Consider the following 22372-nt stretch of genomic DNA (forward strand, 5'->3'; position numbering starts at 1 on the left):
AATATAAATAATCATGCTATATTTTTATTTGTCATTTTTTTATACAAATAAATTTTTGTGTAATAAATTTATTAATATGTTTATTAAAAGTTTACTCCTAATTTAAAAATGTAATAATTTAAAAAAAAAAAATTACTAAAGAGGAGTCTAGGTACATGCTCCGGTCCCCTATATATTTTGTTTCACGTAGTAATTTTGACTCTTGAGCGACTTGGCTAGCCACTAAGTTTGAGCTAGTCTACTCAAACTTTCAAGTTTATCAATTTTGAGCTATCCGGTTGATTTTCTTATTGTGTTTGATATATTTAATTTGACCTAACTCATTAACTTTTCAATATTATTGGAGCAAGCCACCAATTTCGATCTAAGATTGAAATCCTTATTTCTACAAGTATTATAATTTCATTATATGCTCTAATGTTAATAAAAGAAGATTAAAAATAAAAATAAAAAGAAAAAGAAAACTGTAGCTCAATAAAGTTACTAAAAACAATCAAAAGGACATTTTAGCAAGGAATAAAAAGTAATTAAAAAAGAGAAAGTGAATATAGTATATAGGGACGTTTGGTTCTAACATCGAAATCGTAATTAAAATTAAATAATTAGCAATTGAAAATTGAAATGGATTTTCGTAAGAACTAATCTATTTATTTGGTAGTATATATATAAATATATAATACATATGTGCTTGCCTTAAATTTTCACATCAAATTTATGGGAGATGACTCTTTATTTATTTTATTGTTTCTTCCTCGCTCTTTATTGTAATGTGTAAAAATAGGAGAGGAAAAGGGGTGACTTTTATAATTATTAAAATATTTAAATGTCATAGTGGAATCAATTTAATAGTATAATATAAACGTACTTAATCAGCAAATGCCACCTTAATTAATATTTTAATTTATCGGAAATGGTAAATTGGGATCAGAATAATTGAGGATAAGCATAAAAAACCCTCACCATCTTGAACTGTCCTGTCCACTTTAGGGATGGAAACATGCTGATAGAAGTTCCCACTTTCCAGAAATGGGAAGTTTTTATTGTTTGGTATAAAATAAAGTTAATACCATTTGGGTCGTCTGGATATAGTGATTCTGTCACATTTAATCTTAAATTTTTAAATAGATCACTCGTGGTTATTCAATTTTTAAATTGTTAACATCCGTGGTTAGAATCGGCCCTGGTCGTGTCTAATCAGGACGGCCACACATGGTCCCCAATTTTTAAAAAAATATTATATATATATATATATATATATATATATATATATATATATATATATATATATATATATATATATATATATATTTATATATAATTCATTATTTTTATACTTGATAAATATGTTTTTAGAATCAATAGATTAGTCTTAATTGTAATTTAAAATAAAATTATAAAAAAGAATTGACTTTGAAATTTTGATACATAATTTTTTTTTTATTTAAATATGCACTAAAAATGTCCTTTTTAAATAAAATTTTGTATTGTATTTCTCTTTGTTGAACTTTTATGCATTATATTTGTACAAAAAATTTTGTTATATTTTTATTTTTGTTATAGAATACAATAACATAAAATTCAAATAGATTTGGACTCAATAACATTAGTTACAGAGATCTTCTATTGTTATTTTTCAGAGGTCTTTTGAGACTATGGCTCTGTTTGGCAACGCTAAGCTAGGAGCTTATAGCTTATTTTAAGCTACTAATAAGCTATAAGCTCTGTTTGGTAATGTTCCCAAAATAAGCTCCTAGCTTAAAATAAGAGCTTATTTTGGAACGCTACTTTAGGTAGCGTTTCAAAATAAACTACTAGCTTCCTAACTTTTTTTCCATCTTTACCCGTATTATTTTAAAGTAATAACATATTTTAACCTTATGAATTAAAACCCTTTCTTTTCCCATATCCCAACTTTCACGTTAATCACTTCCTTAGTCTTGTTTCCTGCTAAACAATTATGTTGAAACTTTAGCTTATTATTATTATTATTATCATTATTATTATTATTATTATTATTATTATTATTATTATTATTATTATTATTATTATTATTATTATTAATGTTATTTTTAAATTAGCAATATGGCTTCAATCTCAATTTGAACAAGAGTCGCCAACTAATGCTCAAGAAGCATTCAATCGTGCGCATTCTTCTCTTCGAAGTTGTATTGAGAGATCGTTTGGAGTATTGAATAAGAGATGGAAGATACTTGCTAAAATGTCGCAGTTTAGTGACGAGACCCAAATTGATGTTATTATGGCCACATTTGCACTACATAATTATATTCGGAAGAATTCACAAGATGACATGATGTTTAATGTGCTTGAGCAGCATCCCGATTACATACCGCCCGATGAACTTCAAGATTCAAGTAGTAATATCTCCATCAACGAAAATTTAAGTCACACCTCTATGGAGATGAAGGAGATTCGCAACAATATTGCTACTTCATTATGGGATGCTAGATCATGATCATGCTAATAGTTTTATTTTAAAAAAGTGTTTACTTTTTTTGGAAGACGAAATGTTAAATTTTAATAGGTAAACAAACTAATTTAAATTTTATGAAGATGTCATTTTTAGTCTTTTTACATTTATCAGCTTATCAAAAAGCTAATTTTACCAAACACTTTCAATCATAACAGCTAGCTTAACAGCTCTTCAATTTTCAGCTCCGAGCTTATAGCTTTTCAGCTTTCAGCTCCTTTTCAGCTATCAGCTCCTAGCTTATAGCTTTTCAGCTAGGTTTGCCAAACAGAGCCTATAAATTGACAGGCCCTTATTTTTAATGGAACTGCCCTGTCCGTGGTCCAAGTTTACCATTCATGTTTCTTCAACTATCTAATTTTAACCACCCATCATGGTCCTTCCAGGAGGATGACGGCTGGTTAAATTTTGAAAGTTGAAGGATCATGAGTGGTTAACTTGGACCACAGAGGGTAACAATTTGAAAATCGAAGAACCACGAGTGATCAATTTGAAAGTTTAGAACTAAATGTGGCAAAACTAGTATGTTCGAAGAACCCCGGCCATATGGCATTAACTCTATAAAATAATACTACATGTATTTAAATAATTTAAAATAATATTTGAAAAACAGTAACTTGTTACTACATGCTAGATTGCTAGTTACCAAAAATAATTACGAGACAATTAGGCTTTGGTTACAATAATACTGTGATTTAATCAAGCACTTGAGCTAAGGTTGCACTTATTAGGTATTTAATTATCTTTCAAAAAAAAAAAAGGTATTTAATTTGGTCCTCATAATGCTCCCTTTCTTTCATGCAGCGCAGCCCTCACTGTTCAATTATTGGATACATTGCTCGATATGAATCCAAGAGTTCTTTACTTTTTTCCTTTTGACAGCCTTCTCGTGAAAAGATTATTGATTTTCTAATATTTTAATATAAAGGTCCTATTTGATAAATGGTTGTGAGCTGTTAGCTGATTGAGTTAATTAGATGAGTATAACTAGTTGATAACATTAGCTGATCGTAGAAAGGTGCTTGGTAAATTAGTTGTTATATTAGCTGTTTGATATAATTTCTTTTCTCAAAAAGCTAATTAAAAAAGTTATTTTGAGCAGGTTTTTGAATTTTAACATTTTGGAGTTACAAAAAGTTGATTAATCAAGTACTTATATTAATTTTTTTTAACCAAATCAAACATCTAATAATGATCAAATAAGTTAAAATTAGCTGATAAGCTAACTATTTAACCAAACAGGGCCACCGTCTATGCTAATTGAAAATAAATTTGAAATCGATTAATGATACATTTAAAAATATGAAAAATATTGTTTAGAAAATGATTATTTTTTTATAAATATTTTTATTTTATGATATTTGGTTGAAAGTCAAAAAATAGTTCTTTAATATTTGATAGAAATTTTAAAAAATTGTATTTTTTTTGTTCATTATTTAAAAATATAAAGTGATTCATTTCCATTTTTCCATTTCTCAAGTTTTTAATTGATTTTTTCAATTTACCATTCTCTCCAAGAAAAAAGGGGCTAGAAATGTTGTTGCAAGGGATTGAAGTTTATTCGTACAAATTCTAGAAAAACATAGAACAATTCTCCAAATTTCAATTTGAAAAAGTAATTTTAGTAACAAATTTCTTTTCAAATTTTCTATTTTCTAAAAAATGACTCATTTTTCCATTACCAGGCCAAAAATTTTATTGTTTGATTTGATCGGTTATTGATAAATATAATAAATCTAAACTAATAAAATACTTAAACTAAATTTGTCCATCGCGATAGAGTGTATTAGAGAGATTATACTATTTACAAAACCACTATAAATTTTCTTTGATCTCTCACACTTACATTACCTACTTTTTGTATTGTTTTACGTATAGTTGGTTAGATTGTTGACTTGGTAACAATTACTACAAGATTACAAATTTGAATCTCAACGAAAATGACTTATTGACCTTCTTGATTTATGCCGGTCAATTATGGACAACCGAGACGTACTCTTTGGTCTTTGCTATGTAGGATCACAAAGCTTTCTAACTAAAGAATTCAACATAACATTTACGTGTCTTGTTGAGAAATTAACTCCTTTAAAAGTTTTTTAAAAACAAATTCTATTCACTCCATCTAAATTAAATTTCTTTTAATTTACTTATTCGGGACCATTAGTAACATATGGATATATAAAAAAAATTGTAATTTGTTTGTTTGTTTGTTTGTTTGTTTTTTTTTTTTTTTTTTTTTTTTGACGACCATTGTAATTTGTTATTTTCTTTTCAAATCTATTGAAAGATACTAATTTATCATTTAGCCTACAAATTTACAAGGACAAGACGAAATATGATGAAATTTTACACCACTAAAATCGAGAATAAAATGCGAATGATCTTGTGGTCTAGTACCACGAAGTCAGGGACGGAGCCAAAAATTCGGTTAAGGGGGGGCAAAACAGTACAGACGGATTCAGAAATTTTTTTCAGAAAAGACGAAACATTAAAACAAAAGAGATAATTTAAAAATAAATAAATAAACTACCTAAGAAATATAATTGTAAATATTGTTGGATATGAACGAAAAATAAAACACATCGAAACTTTATAAAAATATTCATAACAAAATATGAAACATAATTAATAAAATAATTTGAATAGAAAACACATTAAAAATTACACATCTTATTATAGAGTGTGTGTGTAATATTAAAAAGCTATTAAAAAAGAATTGTAAAACTATATTGATGCTAAGATTGGAACCTTAACCTCATTATTACCAAAGATGTGCTCTACCACCTACTCTAACTCACTTCTTGTTAATATTTTACAGTTTTTTTATACTAATACTAAAACATGTACTATATATACATATATACATACAAATACTATATATGGGGTGGGGGTGGGGTAGGGGGGCAGCTGCCCCCCCTCTCCCTCCGTCCCTGCACGAAGTGACTCTCTCGAGTTCCAGTTTGACGGTATTGACTCTTTGTGAACGTAACAGAGTCAGTAGTACTAAAAAAAAAAAAATTAAGAGTAAAATTAACTCAAATTATTTTTTAAAATCCGTTATAATCAGTAATTGAATCGAGAATTAACTCAATAAATTTGTCACAATTGAAGTATTTAAACATTATGTTTCCTGTCAAAAGAACCTAGAATAACTTTTTCCTCAGTATAAAATTAATTCTGAGCGTTGAAATCCCAGGCTGAAGAATTTTATCTTTCGTCAATAATATTCTCTACTCTGTTTTGTATTATCAAATATTATTATTATTCTTTTGCTGGAAGTGGGGGTGCATAACTGCATACTTTCAGAATAACCTTTGAATTGGGAATACAATTTAGGATTAAGGATTAATAAGTAAAGTATTTTAAGTGGACGATGCTTAGTCTTTCCAACTAAGAACTTTAAACGGAGTTTAAATTTAATGATTCCCTTCAATAACTCCGAGGAATGATTACGTTATATCTGACGCACGATTGCATTTTTGCTGGTGCAAAAAATCTATGGAAAAAAATAATTATAGATCTATAGAAAATTTTGCATGCAATACTCTCCTCGTCTCAGATATACAGTGTATTTGGGTGAAGAAGAAATACTGGGTATTTAATTTGAGTGATATATTTTTATTTTTGTTTGTATTTGTAATATATAAATGCATTGCAAATGTATTTTATAATAAATGCAAAATATTTAAAAGGATGTTTTTGTTATAATTAAGGCATTTTCTCGCGTGAATTGTTGTATTGTTCTTCGATATATGTAAAGATAAATATTAAAACCATAAATAGTAAACGAAAAATACGTACAATAATGGGGAGAGAGGACTATAATAGAGAGAGAGAGAGTGAGAGAGAAAGAGAGAAATTTTATTGATATTTAGACAATCGGCTATCGCGATTCAAAGGAAGAAGCGGGAAAAGGGAGAGAGCTCGAAACAGAACGAAAAGAATGAGAAGTGTATTATTGTTGCATGAAGAAAAGATTGCCAACTAATATAGATGGCGGTTACAACAAATATCCAAGTCTTCTTGAATTACAAAACTATCCCTTTGTTATTTATCCTCTATTACCAGCATGTCCTTGAGTTCCTGTATTAAGATCATATTGCTACTTGCCACAATGATATCATCAACGTAAACAAGCAATATAATGAGACTGTCAGCACTGCCTTTTGTAAACAAGGATGGATCAGCACTTGATTGCTTAAAACCAGCACTTAAGATATATGGCAGTAGTCAGCTTGGCGTTCCATTGCCTGCTCGCTTGCTTCAAGCCATAAAGGGATCGTGTGAGTTTGCACACTTGATTTGGTTTATCTGTTTGGAAACCTGGGGGCAGGAGCATGTATACTTCTTCGTCAAAATCACCATGAAGAAATGCGTTATTGATGTCCATTTGATGGATATGCCAGCCCTTGGAAACAGCCACTGCTAGGAAGGATCGGATAGTGGTTAATCTAGCTACGGGGGAGAATGTCTCTGTGTAATCGACTCCCGATTTTTGTGTATATCCTTTAGCCACTAATCTGGCTTTGTAGCGTTCCACTGAACCGTCTGCCCTAAGCTTGACCTTGTATACCCACTTACAACCGATGGGTGTCTTGTCTGTAGGGAGGTCTGTAATCTGCCAAGTATTGTTTGCTTGTAGTTCCATGATTTTTGCTTGCATGGCATCCTTCCAACAATCCAGTTTGATGGCTTGATTGTATGTTCGAGGTTCGGTTATGGATGTGACAGCCATAGTGAGAGCTTTGTGTGAAGGCGACAGATTATCGTAGGAGATGACCTTGGATAGGATGTGGGGGGGGGGGGGGGGGGAAGCTCTCTGTCGTACTACCAAATCACAGTAGTAATCACGCAGCTTGGCGTAATTGTCTATTTCTGCTCGATCGTCGAGGAGAAGCATGATTTACTGTCTCTTCGATCACATTGTCTTCCTCAATGGATTGACTATCATATATATCTTCATGTGGCTGGACACCATTTTGCATGCCACTGGAAGAAGACATGGGATGTGACTGGCTGGTGGATATCTCATTTGAGATATATGTGTTCTGCTCATCATGTCTAGACAGTAGGTTGTCACCTTTGACTCCATCCTCATAATCCATTGTCATAGAAACAGGGATGTTAGGCAGAGGGGGATTAAACAACTCATCATGATTTGTAACATGCTCAGAAAGAGGAAATTGCAGCTCATAGAATACAACATCACGAGATATGAAAACTGAGTTATCAAGAAGATCATAGACGATATACCATTTGATGTTGGCAGGCATCCCTACAAAAATGCATTTCCGACCCCTGGCTCCATTTTGTTTCTTGTGTGAGGCAGTGTTGATGCAAAGCAAAGACATCCAAACACTTTGAGTATGGCAAGGTCTGGTTCTTGACCATGCAGTCTGTAATAGGGGCTGAATCCGTCGAGTACTTGTGAAGGAAGACGGTTGATCAAGTAGGCAGCATGCATGACGCAGTGACCCCAAAAATCTAGGGGTAAATTATCTTGAAACCGGAGAGATCTTGCCACGTTAAGAATATGTTGGTGCTTTCTCTCCACTACTGCATTTTGTTGGGGGGTATTAACACACAATCTTTGATGAATGATTCCCTTGTTTGCATAGAAATCCTTCATGTCAAATTCATGCCCATTATCACTTCGAATCACTTTGATTAATGCTCCAAATTGTGTGGAAACAAAGTTGTGAAACTTCTTTATCAACTCCTGTGTTTCTGATTTTCTTTTCATCAAATGCAACCAAGTATACCTTGAATGATCATCAACTAAGGTTAAGAAATACTTTTCTCCTTTCATAGATGCAACGGGAAAAGGCCGGGATATGTCAGCATGTATTAAATCAAAGCAAGCAATAGATGATGAAGTACTTAAAGGGAATGGAGATCGTTTGTGTTTAGCCAATTGACAAACATCACAAGCTTTGGTTGTAATGGAAAATTTTGGAACATCTTTGAGAAGATGTAGTTTATTCATGAGAAAATGTCCTAGGCGTTGATGCCAAACATCAACTCTATTACATTGTAAAATAATGTTTTTAGAGCTAATTTCATACTGCAAAGGTTTCTTCATCATCACATAAAGCCCATTTTCTTGTTTAGCCAAACCAACCATCATCCCACATGGTTTCTGTATCATGCACTGCTCAGGAGAAAAAAACCAAGTTATAATTTGCATCTTTAACCAATTTGCTTACTGAGATTAAATTGAAGTGAAAGGTTGGAATACACGTAACATCCTTTAGCCATAGATCTCGGCCAAGTCTCACATTTCCTCTATGTTTAACAGGAATTCTTTTTCCAGTAGGCAAACTAACATCATCTCCCTCAACAGCATAATATTCATCAAAAGAGTCAATAGAGCAAGCAATGTGATTTGTAGCACCAGAATCTAATATCCAAGAATAGTTGCATAATGAGAGGAAATTAATGTGAGAGATAGGAGACTTGCCTTCATGATTTTCATCAAATCTTGGAACCAAAGCCACAACAGCTGCAGTGCTTGAACTGGATTGTCCTTGCTGGTTTTGAATGGCCATCATGAGTTTTTGAAACTGATCAGTTGTGACTCTAAACTCAGAGGTACCACTTACAACAAATGTTGTATTTTTTTGCTTAGCCTTAGATTTATAGCCTTGCACCCACCCTGGGGGATAGCCATGCTTTTTGTAGCATTTGTCTATGGTGTGCCCAGTCATACCACAGAAAATGCACTTTGGCTTGTTATTATTTCCATTATTTGTAAACTTCCTAGCATTATATGTATTTACATCAACAACTAGATCATCTGTGGATATTTGAGGATTCTGAACTGCGTTTGCATGACTGAAATCCATTGCGTTCAGGCTTATTGCATTGATTTGCCTTTCCAATTTTTTAGCCATGACATAGATCTTGTATACCTCCGGTAAAGGATCCAAAACTAGGACATTAGATTTCAAGCTTCCATATTCATCGTTTAAGCCTTGCAAGAAGCGGATGACTTGATCAACATCACGTTCCTTCCTAATTTGTTCGACAAGATCGCAGGCACACCGTGGATCGCACTTGCAAATCGGAAGAGGTCTCAAGGTATTCATCTCTTCCCACATCGTTTGGCATTTCGTGTAGTATTCATTGATGACTGTCATGGAGTTCTGTTTCAAGCCGTAGATCTCATTCTGGAGGGCAGAGATTCTCTGAGCATCATACTGAGCAAACCTTCTCCTCAGATCCTCCCACACCTCGCCTGCTTTGTCTAGATGCACTACACTTTGAGCAATAGATGGATGTACTGCCTTGAAAATCCAGGAGCACACCATCAGATTGCAACGCCTCCATGCCTGGTACTGAACGTGCTCTCTGCTAGGTGTTGCGATGCTGCCTTCAACAATGCACCATTTGTTCTTCACCTCAAGGGCGATCCTCATAGATATATACCAGGAAGTATAATTCGAACTGCTTACAAGAGGAGGACTCACAAGCACAGCGTTTGGATTCTCAGTTGAGCTAAAATAAAAAGGATTGTTCAGATCCTCCATCGTCTGGCTTCTTTGTGTCTGCGAAGGAGGAACCTGTTGTGTATTTAAGGTAGGAGTTGTGAGAGCTGGCGATCCGATCACTAGAGCTCCCGTCTGACCTCCCTGACTAGCCTCACCGGAGGCGTAGGACCTCCACCGCTGCTCTGATACCATATCGCGATTCAAAGGAAGATGCGGGAAAAAGGGAGAGAGCTCGAAATAGAGTGAAAAGAATGAGAAGTGTATTATTGTTGCATGAAGAGAAGATTGACAACTAATATAGATGGCGGTTACAACAAATATCCAAGCCTTCTTGAATTACAAAACTATCCCTTTGTTATTTATCCTCTATTATCGGCTACAATTATACACGGAGATCTCTATTTATAGAGCTAAGAAACATATTTTAGAAGACTTCTGAAAGATAAAGATGGAAGTGTAGAAGATCTCTATAATTGAGGTAATTGAGTTTACATCCATTTGGGATCCAAGTCATTGTATTACATGCTCTAACACTCTCCTAGTCCCCTTGGAATAATTACCATATGGGTGACCCCTTATTTGCCTCATTAAAAAGTAAAACCTTGGTAGAGAAATATAACAATACCAAAGGGAATAAGAGTACATGCTCAAATTCTTAGTGGTTCAATGCTACCTTGTTAAAAATATCAACCTAAGGAAAACTCGGTGGAAAAATAAGAAATAGGAAAATTAACAAGAGTGTAGCGCACTGCAAATATATATACTCCCCTTGATTTGTAAACCTTTGGTCTTGTGTGTCAAGATTCCACATGCATATGCCATAAACAAGTTTTTCAAAAGTTTAGGTAGGCAATCTGTTTAAAATTAACGTGTCCAGTGTTTTATATCGAGTTCATGTGTATGGAATAACTTAGGTGAAATGTGCTTTGTTTTTTTCATCCTTAATGTAACCTCTCAATTGTTCAATGCATGCAGCTTTATCCTGAAAAATAATTGTTATCTAGATTTGTTTTTAATCCACACTTACAACTTCTATATATGCCCTCTTTGCTAACTTCATGTAAATCAATAATCTCATAGTTGTTGGAGGATGTTGCTACTAGCATTTGTTTAGTAAAATGCCATAATATGACAATTTTCTTTGTGTGGATCTTATCTAAATCCAGCATCAGCATACCTTATTAATCCCTAATAATCTACCTTTTTGAATATAGCAACCTACATTCATTGATGAAATTTTTGTTTAACTTTGTTCCAATGTCTCCGAGTAGGCTCAAAACTATTTCAAGCTAACAAATTTACTACAAATGATATGTTCGGTCTTGTACATTATGCAATGTACATCAAAGCGCCTATTACATTTGTGTATGACGACAAGCTTGGTGTTTCTAATAGATGAACAATCGTGGTGCTTCTAATAGATGAACAATAATCGTGTCCAAAGTTGTTATCCTTAAAATCTACTGTCATAATAATTTTTGGGTGCAAATCTTGCTTTTTGTAGAAAATGTGTTTTACATTTTGACCTTTTTGCTTTGTTGTCATGATATATACTAGGGTCTTCTCGTATAGCTTCAATACGAGAAGAGAAGACTGCACGGCCACTCACGCCAACCAAGCTAGTTTATAGATGTGTGTATTTGATAAAATCATTTTAAGAACTATTTAGAGAAAGAGATAGAGTGTGTGTGTCACGCACGGTAGGATCAATCATTATACCATGGTCCACCTTGTAAGATGGATTAATTGTATAAGGTTCATTTGTACTTTGTAGTATACTGAAAATTCATTTTCAGTGCATCGGGTTTTTATTTTTTTTTGAAGGTTTAGTTTTAATATGATGAAAGTTCATTTTTTAGTATGCTACTTAAAATGAACATTTAGTATACCAAAAATGAACATGTAAGTGTACAAAATAGTACACATTAGATTGGCTAATTTATTAGTTTATTTTATTAATATGGAATGTTAATTAAAATTGATTTGTAATTAGTATTATTGGACCAAGCTAAAATGTGTGGTGGAGATTTATTATTAATGAATTGGACAAAGAAGCAAGTCTGAAGATTTCAAATTAAAGAATGAGTGGTTGAGAAGAATTCAAGCCACATATGAAGCTACAATCAAGGCTTGGTGGAATGGAATTCACGTACAGTATATAAGGAAGGGAAATCGAAAGAGGAAGTTGCCAATTCTGAAATTCTGATCTCATATGCAAGCTTCCTACTTTATTGGTTTAATATTGATTATATTAATTGTGATTTAAACCTGTACTACAAGTTAGTACCTGTGACAGCTGAAGTGCTACACCAAAGATGTTTATGGCATGCACGGTTCAGTCCTGAGTAGGTGTTTTAGAAGAGTTGTAGTGGTAAAGGCTGTGAGCCATTTGTAGTTACCTCTTGTAATACTCTGTGGTGAACATCTAGTGGATTGGGCAGACGTGGGTTGCCCCGCAGACGTAGGAGAAGGAGCTCCGAACTGCGTAACAATTCTACTGTGTCTTTACTTTATTTACGCTTTCAATTTCGTTATTTATATGTTGATTGAATTGATTTAATTAACCAGCGAAATTGTCTAGTAATATAAAATCAAGTAGAATCCTTAGTGTTAAATTGATTTCAAGATACACGGGTTTTTTCAATTGGTATCAGAGCCTCCAGACTTAAGTTATTAGTCTGACGATCTGGCTACTCCGTGCCCCTTGATCTCAATCCTTCAGCGGTTAGTTTTATTATTTCTGATTCTGTTAAATTGTTGAATCTCACGAGTTATTGAGTGTTACAGAATGGAGCACACTAAAGCTCTTCCCCAGCTAGTCGGTGACAACTATGCATATTGGAAGGTGCGCACACGCACTCATCTCAAAGCACAAGGTGAAGCAGTATGGTGTATCATTGTAACAGGCTGGGAACATCCAACAAAAGCCAGTACCAGTGAGGATGAAACTCCAGTGACAAAACCTGAAAATGAATGGACCCAAGCTGAGAAAACAAGTGCTGGACACAACGATAAGGCACTAGATATTATTTATGGGCTAATTCATGAAAGTCAATTTCCTATTGTTGCAGACCATGATTCAGCTAAAGGCGCGTGGGAAGCACTAGAGGCTACCTACGAAGGCACATCGTCGGTAAAACAATCTAAACTGTAGCTGGTACAGTCAGACTTCGAGGAGCTCCGGATGAACGAAGATGAAACCATCGTGGCCTTTCACACTCGTGTGCAAGAGCTAGCAAATCGAGCTATGGTCCTCGGAGAACCGTTCACTCAAGAAAAGTTGGTGAAAAAAATACTACGATCACTGCCACCTCGGTTCCGGATGAAAGTTACAGCAATCCAGGAACATGACAACTAGGAGAAAAAGACAGTAACTCAACTAATGGGGAATCTAAGAACTTATGAGATGGAAATATTAACAGATCACACAAAAAAACAAAAAACAGTAGCCTTTACCGCTGAAGAAAATAATTGTGCACCTGACTTAGATGAAATATGTGATGATCCCATTGTATTTCTTACTAAACAATTTTCTAAACTTTTGAAACAGGTGTCAAAAGGTTCACGAAACAAGAATATGCAAAAGGGGGCGTCATCATCTAAAGCGAGTTCTAAATCCGGTTCATCAACCTTCAAGTCTTCTGGTTCACGTCCAGGACAGTCCAAAGAGAAATCCACCAGTAAAGGGATCAGATGCTATGAATGTGAGGGCTTCGGACATGTACAAGCAGAGTGCCCCACCTATCTTCGACGCAAGAAATCCATGTCAGCAGTTACTTGGAGTGATAATGACTCGGACGGTGAAACAGGAGGATCTGACTCAGACGAAATTTCTGGGAATTTTGTTGCCTTTACTGCACAGATGGCTGCTAAACCGTGTCATGAAGATGTTGCTGACTCAGAAGGAGGCGAGTATAATTCTGCAGAAGATTTAGATTCAAGTGAATCATCTTTTGAAATTGAGTTTAATAAATTGTATCCCAAATGGGCAGCACTAAGAAAAGAAAATCGTAGATTAACTAGTGAAATAGGGATTGTAACAAATGCAAAGAAAGTGTATCAAACTCAAATAGCTGACAGGGATCTACTTCTCAAAGAGGCATTGGCCCGAGAAGAAAGACTGAAACAAGAGGTACAGACTCTGAAGCAGGAGCTGAACACTTACAAACGTCAAATCAAAATGATGGATACCACGTCTACTCTTGATGAGATCCTTGAGTCTGGAAGAAACACATCTACAAAATTTGGTCTAGGATTCACAGGAAACAGCTCAAAGGATAAAACAGTGTTTGTCAAAGCGTCAGGTCCTGGTCGAGGAGATATTCCAGAATCTAGCACAGCGACACATCGTGTTGGTACAGTAAGATCACTCAAGCCATATTATAAATCCTATAACCCGGTATGTCATTATTGCAGGTTACGTGGTCATACCAGACCAGAATGCTACTTCTTCTACAAGGATCAAAGAATCGAGAAGTTCAAAAACAAGAACATTCAACCCTTTACAAGACAAATCTGGGTTAAAAAGACAGATTATATCTCATTCGTATCCTTTCACTCCAAAAGTACAGGCCGAGAAGAAAAATGGTACTTTGATAGCGGGTGTTCACGTCACATGACGGGAAATGCTAAATTTCTGAGTAACGTAAACACAAGCAAAGGTGAAGTTACCTTTGGCGACGGTATAAAAGGACAAGTCACTGGTATAGGCACGCTAAACGTATTTGGTCTGCCAAAACTGGAGAAAGTTCTACTAGTCAAAGGACTTCATGCAAATCTTATAAGTATAAGTCAACTGTGTGACCAGAACTGGAACGTGAGCTTCAACAAAAATAGTTGCAGTGTCCTAGACAAAGCAAATCAATGTGTTATGGAAGGTACAAGGTCAACTGATAATTGCTATATTCTTACTAACAATGTTTTGTGTTGCAGGATCAATGTAGATGAAACTGAGCTTTGGCACCAAAAGCTAGGACATCTAAGTTATAGACTTCTTGACAAACTTGTGAAAACCGAAGGTGTTCGGGGATTACCCAAGCTGAAAGTCAAACCAACCATATGTGGTGCATGTCAAGCAGGAAAGCAAACCAAATCCTCTCATCCAGCGCAGCACACTATAAACACAAGTCACTGCTTGGAACTGATCCACATGGATCTCATTGGTCCAACTCAAACAGAAAGTGTTGGAGGTAAGAAATACATACTAGTTTGCGTAGATGATTATTCTCGTTTTTCTTGGGTTACCTTTCTCAGGGACAAGTCCGAAACCCTCGAAGCCTTTAAAACTTTGGCATTAAAACTCCAAAAAGAAAGAAATGAGCCCATCATTCGAATCCGAAGTGATCACGGACGAGAATTCGACAACAACTTGTTCGATACCTTCTGCAACCAAACAGGAATCACACATGAATACTCAGCTCTGAAAACACCTCAACAAAACAGAGTTGTTGAACGAAAGAACCGCACAATTCAGGAAATGGGACGAGTTCTGCTCAATGCCAAAGGACTACCTCAAAAATTTTGGGCAGAAGCTGTGAATACTGCATGTCACATCATCAATCGGGTCTATCTACGTCCAGGCACGAATCAGACTCCGTATACATTATGGAAAGGTAAGAAACCAAACATTAAATATTTTCACATTTTCGGATCACGTTGTTTTATCTTGAAGGATCGAAACCCTGTCGCAAAGTTTGAAACAAAAAGCGATGAAGGCGTCTTCATCGGCTATTCAACGAACAGCAGGGCATATCGTGTATACAACAAAGTTACCAAAACCATTATGGAGTCCACAAACGTTGTAATCGATGATCAACCGAGTGACATTATCACAATGTCTCGTCCTGAACCAGTGACAGAACCTGACACAAGTTGTCCTGAACCTAATCCAGAGTCTCCTATGCCATCTCCCATCTCAACTCAACCAGAGCAAGAAACTGAGTCTGAGTCTGAATCTGATACCGATCATGGTAACGTTGATATCCCTACTCGCATCCAGAAAGCTCATCCAATACAAAACGTAATTGGAGATCCTAGTTCCGGCGTAAAAACCAGAGGTAAACCGAAACGTGATTATCTTCAATTAGCGGGATATTCTTGTTATACTTCACAGATCGAACCGAAGAATGTCAAAGAAGCTCTAACAGATGAACACTGGATCAAGGCCATGCAAGAAGAACTGGGACAGTTCGAACGAAATAAGGTATGGTCTCTAATTCCCAAACCTGACAATGTCAATGTTGTAGGTACCAAATGGATCTTTCGCAACAAAACCGATGCAGCTGGCAACATCGCTAGAAACAAAGCGCGACTTGTAGCCCAAGGCTACTCCCAAATTGAAGGAATTGACTACGACGAAACTTTTGCTCCTGTTGCAAGGCTAGAGTAAATACGACTACTCCTATCGATTGCATGTGCCCTAAAATTCAAGTTGTTTCAGATGGACGTTAAAACAGCCTTCTTAAATGGATATCTCTCAGAAGACATATACGTTGCTCAGCCAAAAGGGTTTGAAGATCCACATCATCCAGACTATGTCTACAAATTACAAAAAGCACTCTATGGCTTAAAACAGGCCCTAAGAGCCTGGTATGAAAGACTTACTCAATATCTTCTTCAGAACAACTACAAAAGAGGAGGATCGGACAAAACGTTATTTATAAAACGATCAGGTAAACACATAACAATTGCTCAAGTGTATGTAGATGATATCGTTTTTGGATCCACACAATCAGGAGAGACAGACCAGCTAGTCAAGGTAATGCAACAAGAGTTCGAAATGAGCATGATAGGCGAACTAACCTATTTTCTTAGACTACAAGTAAGTCAAACTAAAGAAGGGATTTTTATTTCGCAAGAAAAATATGCAAAAAATCTTCTATCCAAATTTGGGCTTGAATCTGCAAAAGATGCCCGTACTCCTATCTCTACGACTTCAAAATTGTTCAAAGATGAAAAAGGAAAATCTGTAGACTCTACTATGTACAGAAGTATGATAGGCAGCCTATTGTACTTAACAGCCAGTCGACCAGATATTATGGTAAGTGTTGGTATGTGTGCACGCTATCAAGCCGATCCAAAAGAGTCACACCTAAAGGCGGTAAAGCGTATTATAAAATACGTTAAAGGTACAATAAACTATGGTATTTGGTACTCGAACGATACTAATCTGAATCTTGCAGGATACAGTGACGCTGACTGGGCAGGAAATGCTGACGACAGAAAAAGTACATCAGGTGGATGTTTCTTCATCGGAAAAAATCTAGTCGCCTGGCTCAGTAAAAAGCAGAACTCGATTTCACTCAGCACAGCTGAAGCTGAGTATATAGCGGCGGGTAGTTGTTGTACACAATTACTCTGGATGCGCCAGATGTTAACTGACTATGGTATAGAACAACAAAATATGACATTGTTCTGTGACAACACCAGCGCAATCAACATCTCAAAAAATCCAGTTCAGCACTCGAGGACAAAACACATAGACATCCGACACCACTTTATTCGTGAGCTAGTCGAAGAGAAATAAATTATCTTGGAATATACTCCAACAGATAAAAATCTTGCAGATCTATTCACCAAACCGTTAGACAAATCGAGATTTGAACTGCTCAGAGCTGCCCTTGGTGTTTGCAATCCTACAACTTAATCATCAACAAAGGTACAACAAATAATCTTTAATTATTTTTTAACGTAGTTGTTGTTTTTCTTATGTTTGCAGGAAAATTCTAAATCTTTCCAACTTAGTTTTAATTCTTCTCGCCCATATACCTACTTTTTCCTTAATTCGGCTCGGCTACCTTATTTATCTATATATTAATTCCACCATTACATAATATGTATTGAAATATTAATTTCAAACAACTTCCACCACTCTCTCCTAATATGACTCTACTACTACCCCTACAAACTAGTCACATCACTCATCCCATCCATCACAACTTTTGAGAAGCTCATTAATTAAAGAGCCTTATTGTCTTTCTTGCACTTACACGCCAAACCCACATCATTCATCTTCAACTTTACCACTCTCAAACATTGAACCTTCAACAATGGAAGACGACAATCCCTTCGCCATTTTCACAACCAAATCCGAAAGATTGGAGCTTTTTCGACACATCATCAACGCTGAATCTCCGCTTACATCTGATGATACGGATCGAGTTCTTGCAACGGTCAAGCAACATGCAGGCCTTCTTGAAGGACTCTCGGACAGGGAAGTCAAACAGATCCAAGCACTGGCTAGGTTCATATCTGTGGAGCCGTGGACTTTTCCGGCCGAATCAACCAAACCGCCTCCGCCACAATCTGAGTTGAAGCTCTCATTCCCGGAAACCATGGTAGTCTCCTCCCTTAGATGAATCAGTTTCGGCTTCTAGAAAACTAGATTTTAACATCTCTTTGCCAAGTCAGTTTGTGTCCACCTCAAGTGAATTGTGTGCCCCTTCCATTCCTTTACAAGGTGATCCGTATGAGTCTTCTTCACATAAATTACCTGAAAATCTTGTGCCTTTATCTGATTTAATGCATGCTGTGTCATCTCCCTTCACCATTCGAAATATTAATCAATATGTGTCTCCCATGGCGTGTGCTACATTTTCTATTCCCATAACCATTCCAGTTTCGAAATCAGCAGAGGTCCCCATCCCTGTGCCCACCTCACATGATTCTGTTCCCATTATCTCTGTGCTCGTGGGCAAATCTTCCCGAAAAGGGAAAGAAAAAACTACTGTTTCAGGTACAGCCGAGAAAAGAAAAATTGGAGCATTGGAGGATGTTGTCTACTTGTCTGATTCCAAACAATCAAAAAGAGGGTCCACATTGCCACTCAGAATGACAAGATCCAGATCAGTTTCAGGCCCAGTACCAAGTCCAGCCCCTGCACCTGCAACTGCTACTGCCCGCTCTGGCTCAAAGATGAAACAACCCAAGAAGAAATATCATCCTATTTTGCTGTCTCCAGATTTGATGTCTGACTGGAATGTTTATGCTACTAGGGATTTTATTCTGGAGAAATCCATCAATGTAGAGGAATTGACAGAAAAATGCAACATTGTGCCTATTTTGCGAGATCAATACCTGCTTGCCTCACTTGTTCATATTGGTCCGTACTCCAGATGGCTCACTGCCGAGTTCTACACAAATTTAACATTGGATACATTTTCGGAGGGGTCACCGCGATTTCAACAAGTCTTTATTCGGGATAAATGGTATCCCTTAAGCCCGACAGCAATTAATTCCTATTTGGGTACTCCAAATCATCAAGCTGCTCCTGACCCGAGTCCTAATCTCCTAGCCGCTGCTTTAACTCACAACAAGATCGTCACTTGGCCAAACACCAGACTTGAAAGCTTAAAACTCACCACGGTCTACTCTGTTCTGTTACGGCTTGCTTCAACAAATTGGATGCCTGCTGTGCGTCATCATCTTGTGTCTGACCAGCTTGCTGCCCTTCTTTACAAGATCAGGAACAGGCTTCCACTCAATCTTGGAGAAATCATATTTGGCCATCTTGCTCAGTTTGTGCGACATAGGGAACCTAAGGTACACCTACCATTTCCTAGCCTCATTTTTGGACTTCTACAGGAACACGGGTTCAAGCCCTACACGGATGAGGAGGTGATCACTAATGCCTCAGTCTATAAATATGATGATCGGTTGACAAATAAGGATCACTATGATGATAGAGCTACGCTTTTGATCACTCCCGGCGCACCAACTGCCACGCCCTCTGTGTCTGCCCCTGCATCATCAGCTGACACTGCCTCTGCACCGAATCCCCGTCCTACGACAGCTATCAAGGAACCTCCGACGCTCATGGATCGGCGTCAAATTGTTCTCACTCTTCAAGCGTCAATTGCACAAGTCCGAACCTCGGTTGCTTCTCAACAAATAACCATTGATGGCTTAGAACAATTGTTGAGTGCTCAGTTGGAAGAAATCGCTAGAATGGAGGCTATCTATGCTCGGATTCGATCTAACCCTGGCACTGGCACTGGTTCTATTTCTGAGAAAGATGAATCTGAGTCGGGCACCCCGTCTGCAAGTTAATCCAATCCACTAGAATGATGTTCACCGGTTTGTTTGTCATTTATTTGGCATAAACAAAGGGGGAGTATTGGAGAAAAGGGGAGTATTTTGGAATGTTTGGATATTTGGTAAGTTTTTGGTTTTTGGAATATTTTGGTATGGATGTTAATCCTGGTTCGGATGGTATATTAATAATTTGGGACTATATAAATTATTTTTGGGATGACTATGAATGAATTAAATATGAAAGTATGAATGTATTGGTATATTTGGTATGTTGACTGCATGGTATGAATTGGGTTTATTTGGAACGCATTTGAAGAAAGGAAAGCACCAAGTTAGGGGGAGTAATTCATTGGAAAGCGTGACATATATGGTATGTTTGATACAACACTTTTTTCGTGCATGATTCACTATTTATTAATTGGATGATTGGATGAAGTTTGTGAGTCAACATCAACCAAGGTCAAAATAAAATTCCACCCACAAATAAGCTTTGGTCTGGTATTAAGAGAATTTAATTTCACATTTATATGTTCAGTACGTATACTATGGGATGTTAATAAAATATTTTCACCTTTTCCCAAAGTATAATGATACTATTGTTTTACCAAATAAATTGCCAAAGGGGGAGATTGTAAGTGTACAAAATAGTACACATTAGATTGGCTAATTTATTAGTTTATTTTATTAATATGGAATGTTAATTAAAATTGATTTGTAATTAGTATTATTGGACCAAGCTAAAATGTGTGGTGGAGATTTATTATTAATGAATTGGACAAAGAAGCAAGTCTGAAGATTTCAAATTAAAGAATGAGTGGTTGAGAAGAATTCAAGCCACATATGAAGCTACAATCAAGGCTTGGTGGAATGGAATTCACGTACAGTATATAAGGAAGGGAAATCGAAAGAGGAAGTTGCCAATTCTGAAATTCTGATCTCATATGCAAGCTTCCTACTTTATTGGTTTAATATTGATTATATTAATTGTGATTTAAACCTGTACTACAAGTTAGTACCTGTGACAGCTGAAGTGCTACACCAAAGATGTTTATGGCATGCACGGTTCAGTCCTGAGTAGGTGTTTTAGAAGAGTTGTAGTGGTAAAGGTTGTGAGCCGTTTGTAGTTACCTCTTGTAATACTCTGTGGTGAACATCTAGTGGATTGGGCAGACGTGGGTTGCCCCGCAGACGTAGGAGAAGGAGCTCCGAACTGCGTAACAATTCTATTGTGTCTTTACTTTATTTACGCTTTCAATTTCGTTATTTATATGTTGATTGAATTGATTTAATTAACCAGCGAAATTGTCTAGTAATATAAAATCAAGTAGAATCCTTAGTGTTAAATTGATTTCAAGATACACGGGCTTTTTCAGAACATTTATCAATGGTTCACATTGTAATGTGGACCATGACTCATAGTATAATTTGCCCATCAGGACATTCTTTAGCTGCAAATTATATCGTTCACCTTGGGACTCATCTTGCATTCTAGATTTTGATCTAAAAAGTAAAAACTGAACTTACAATATGTTAAAAATGAACTTGCAACCCTTAATCGAGCCGGAGAAGCTCAGTACACCTGGTGGTCTGAACAAAGCAAATGAATGGTAGACATTCAAGAACTTTGTCCCTTAGTTGAGCCGGCGAAGCATACACACATCTATAAGTAAATGAAGTGGGGTATTGATGATTCTTTGGGCTACAAGAGATAGAAAAAGTATAGAACATATATTAACTTGAAATAAAGTCAATAATACTCCAATAAAAAAAAAAAAAATCAAGCACACTATTAATTTAAAAAATTTATTTATTAATCAAACGCAAATTAAAAATCAATCAATAAAACATCACTCCATCAATTAAAAGCATGCATTTTGAAATGCCTTATCGCTATTGTTAAATTATTAATCTCCCTTTGGGACTTCCTCTAAGAACTATGACTGTTATAATAATAATATATCTTACAATGACACATGGAATTCTTATTCTACAATTTTCGTTTTTTCATTATTTAATTTTGTTCAAGTCGGCATTATTATCAGATATATACTAGTTTAATTTGAAGTAGAACAAATTCGTTTCATGCGGCGTACGTGTTCTCCACCTGCTGTTAGTGCTCTTCCTCCTACATGGGGGATTCTTCCTCTTTGATGGACTTTTGTCTCCACAATTCTTGGTGTTGGATTTGTTGTCTCTCATCCATTTGTTCTCCACCATTTTTGAATATTCTGTGGGCGTTTGCTGAATAGATGTTAGCTGATTGGGTTATTATGTTTGACTAGTTGATAACATTAGCTGATTGTAGAAAGATGCAATGTTTGGTAAATTAGTTGTTAGCTGATAGCTAATTACAAACAAAATG

At 35.9% G+C, this 22372-nt stretch overlaps 1 protein-coding gene across 1 annotated transcript; it reads left to right on the forward strand.

Annotated features, from left to right (window-relative positions):
- Positions 1-18555: 18555 nt before the first annotated feature.
- Positions 18556-20025, forward strand: LOC109185001. The gene has a single exon (XM_019334997.1). It carries the CDS (start codon positions 18556-18558, stop codon positions 20023-20025), a length of 1470 nt encoding a protein of 489 aa, XP_019190542.1.
- Positions 20026-22372: the final 2347 nt, after the last annotated feature.

This window comes from Ipomoea nil, unplaced genomic scaffold (assembly GCF_001879475.1).
Source record: "Ipomoea nil cultivar Tokyo-kokei standard unplaced genomic scaffold, Asagao_1.1 scaffold1303, whole genome shotgun sequence".
Taxonomy (NCBI): Eukaryota; Viridiplantae; Streptophyta; class Magnoliopsida; order Solanales; family Convolvulaceae; genus Ipomoea; species Ipomoea nil.

Excerpts from the sequence above, each read along its gene's own strand:
- LOC109185001 (XM_019334997.1), top strand. The coding sequence starts at position 18,556 with ATGGCGTGTGCTACATTTTCTATTCCCATAACCATTCCAGTTTCGAAA.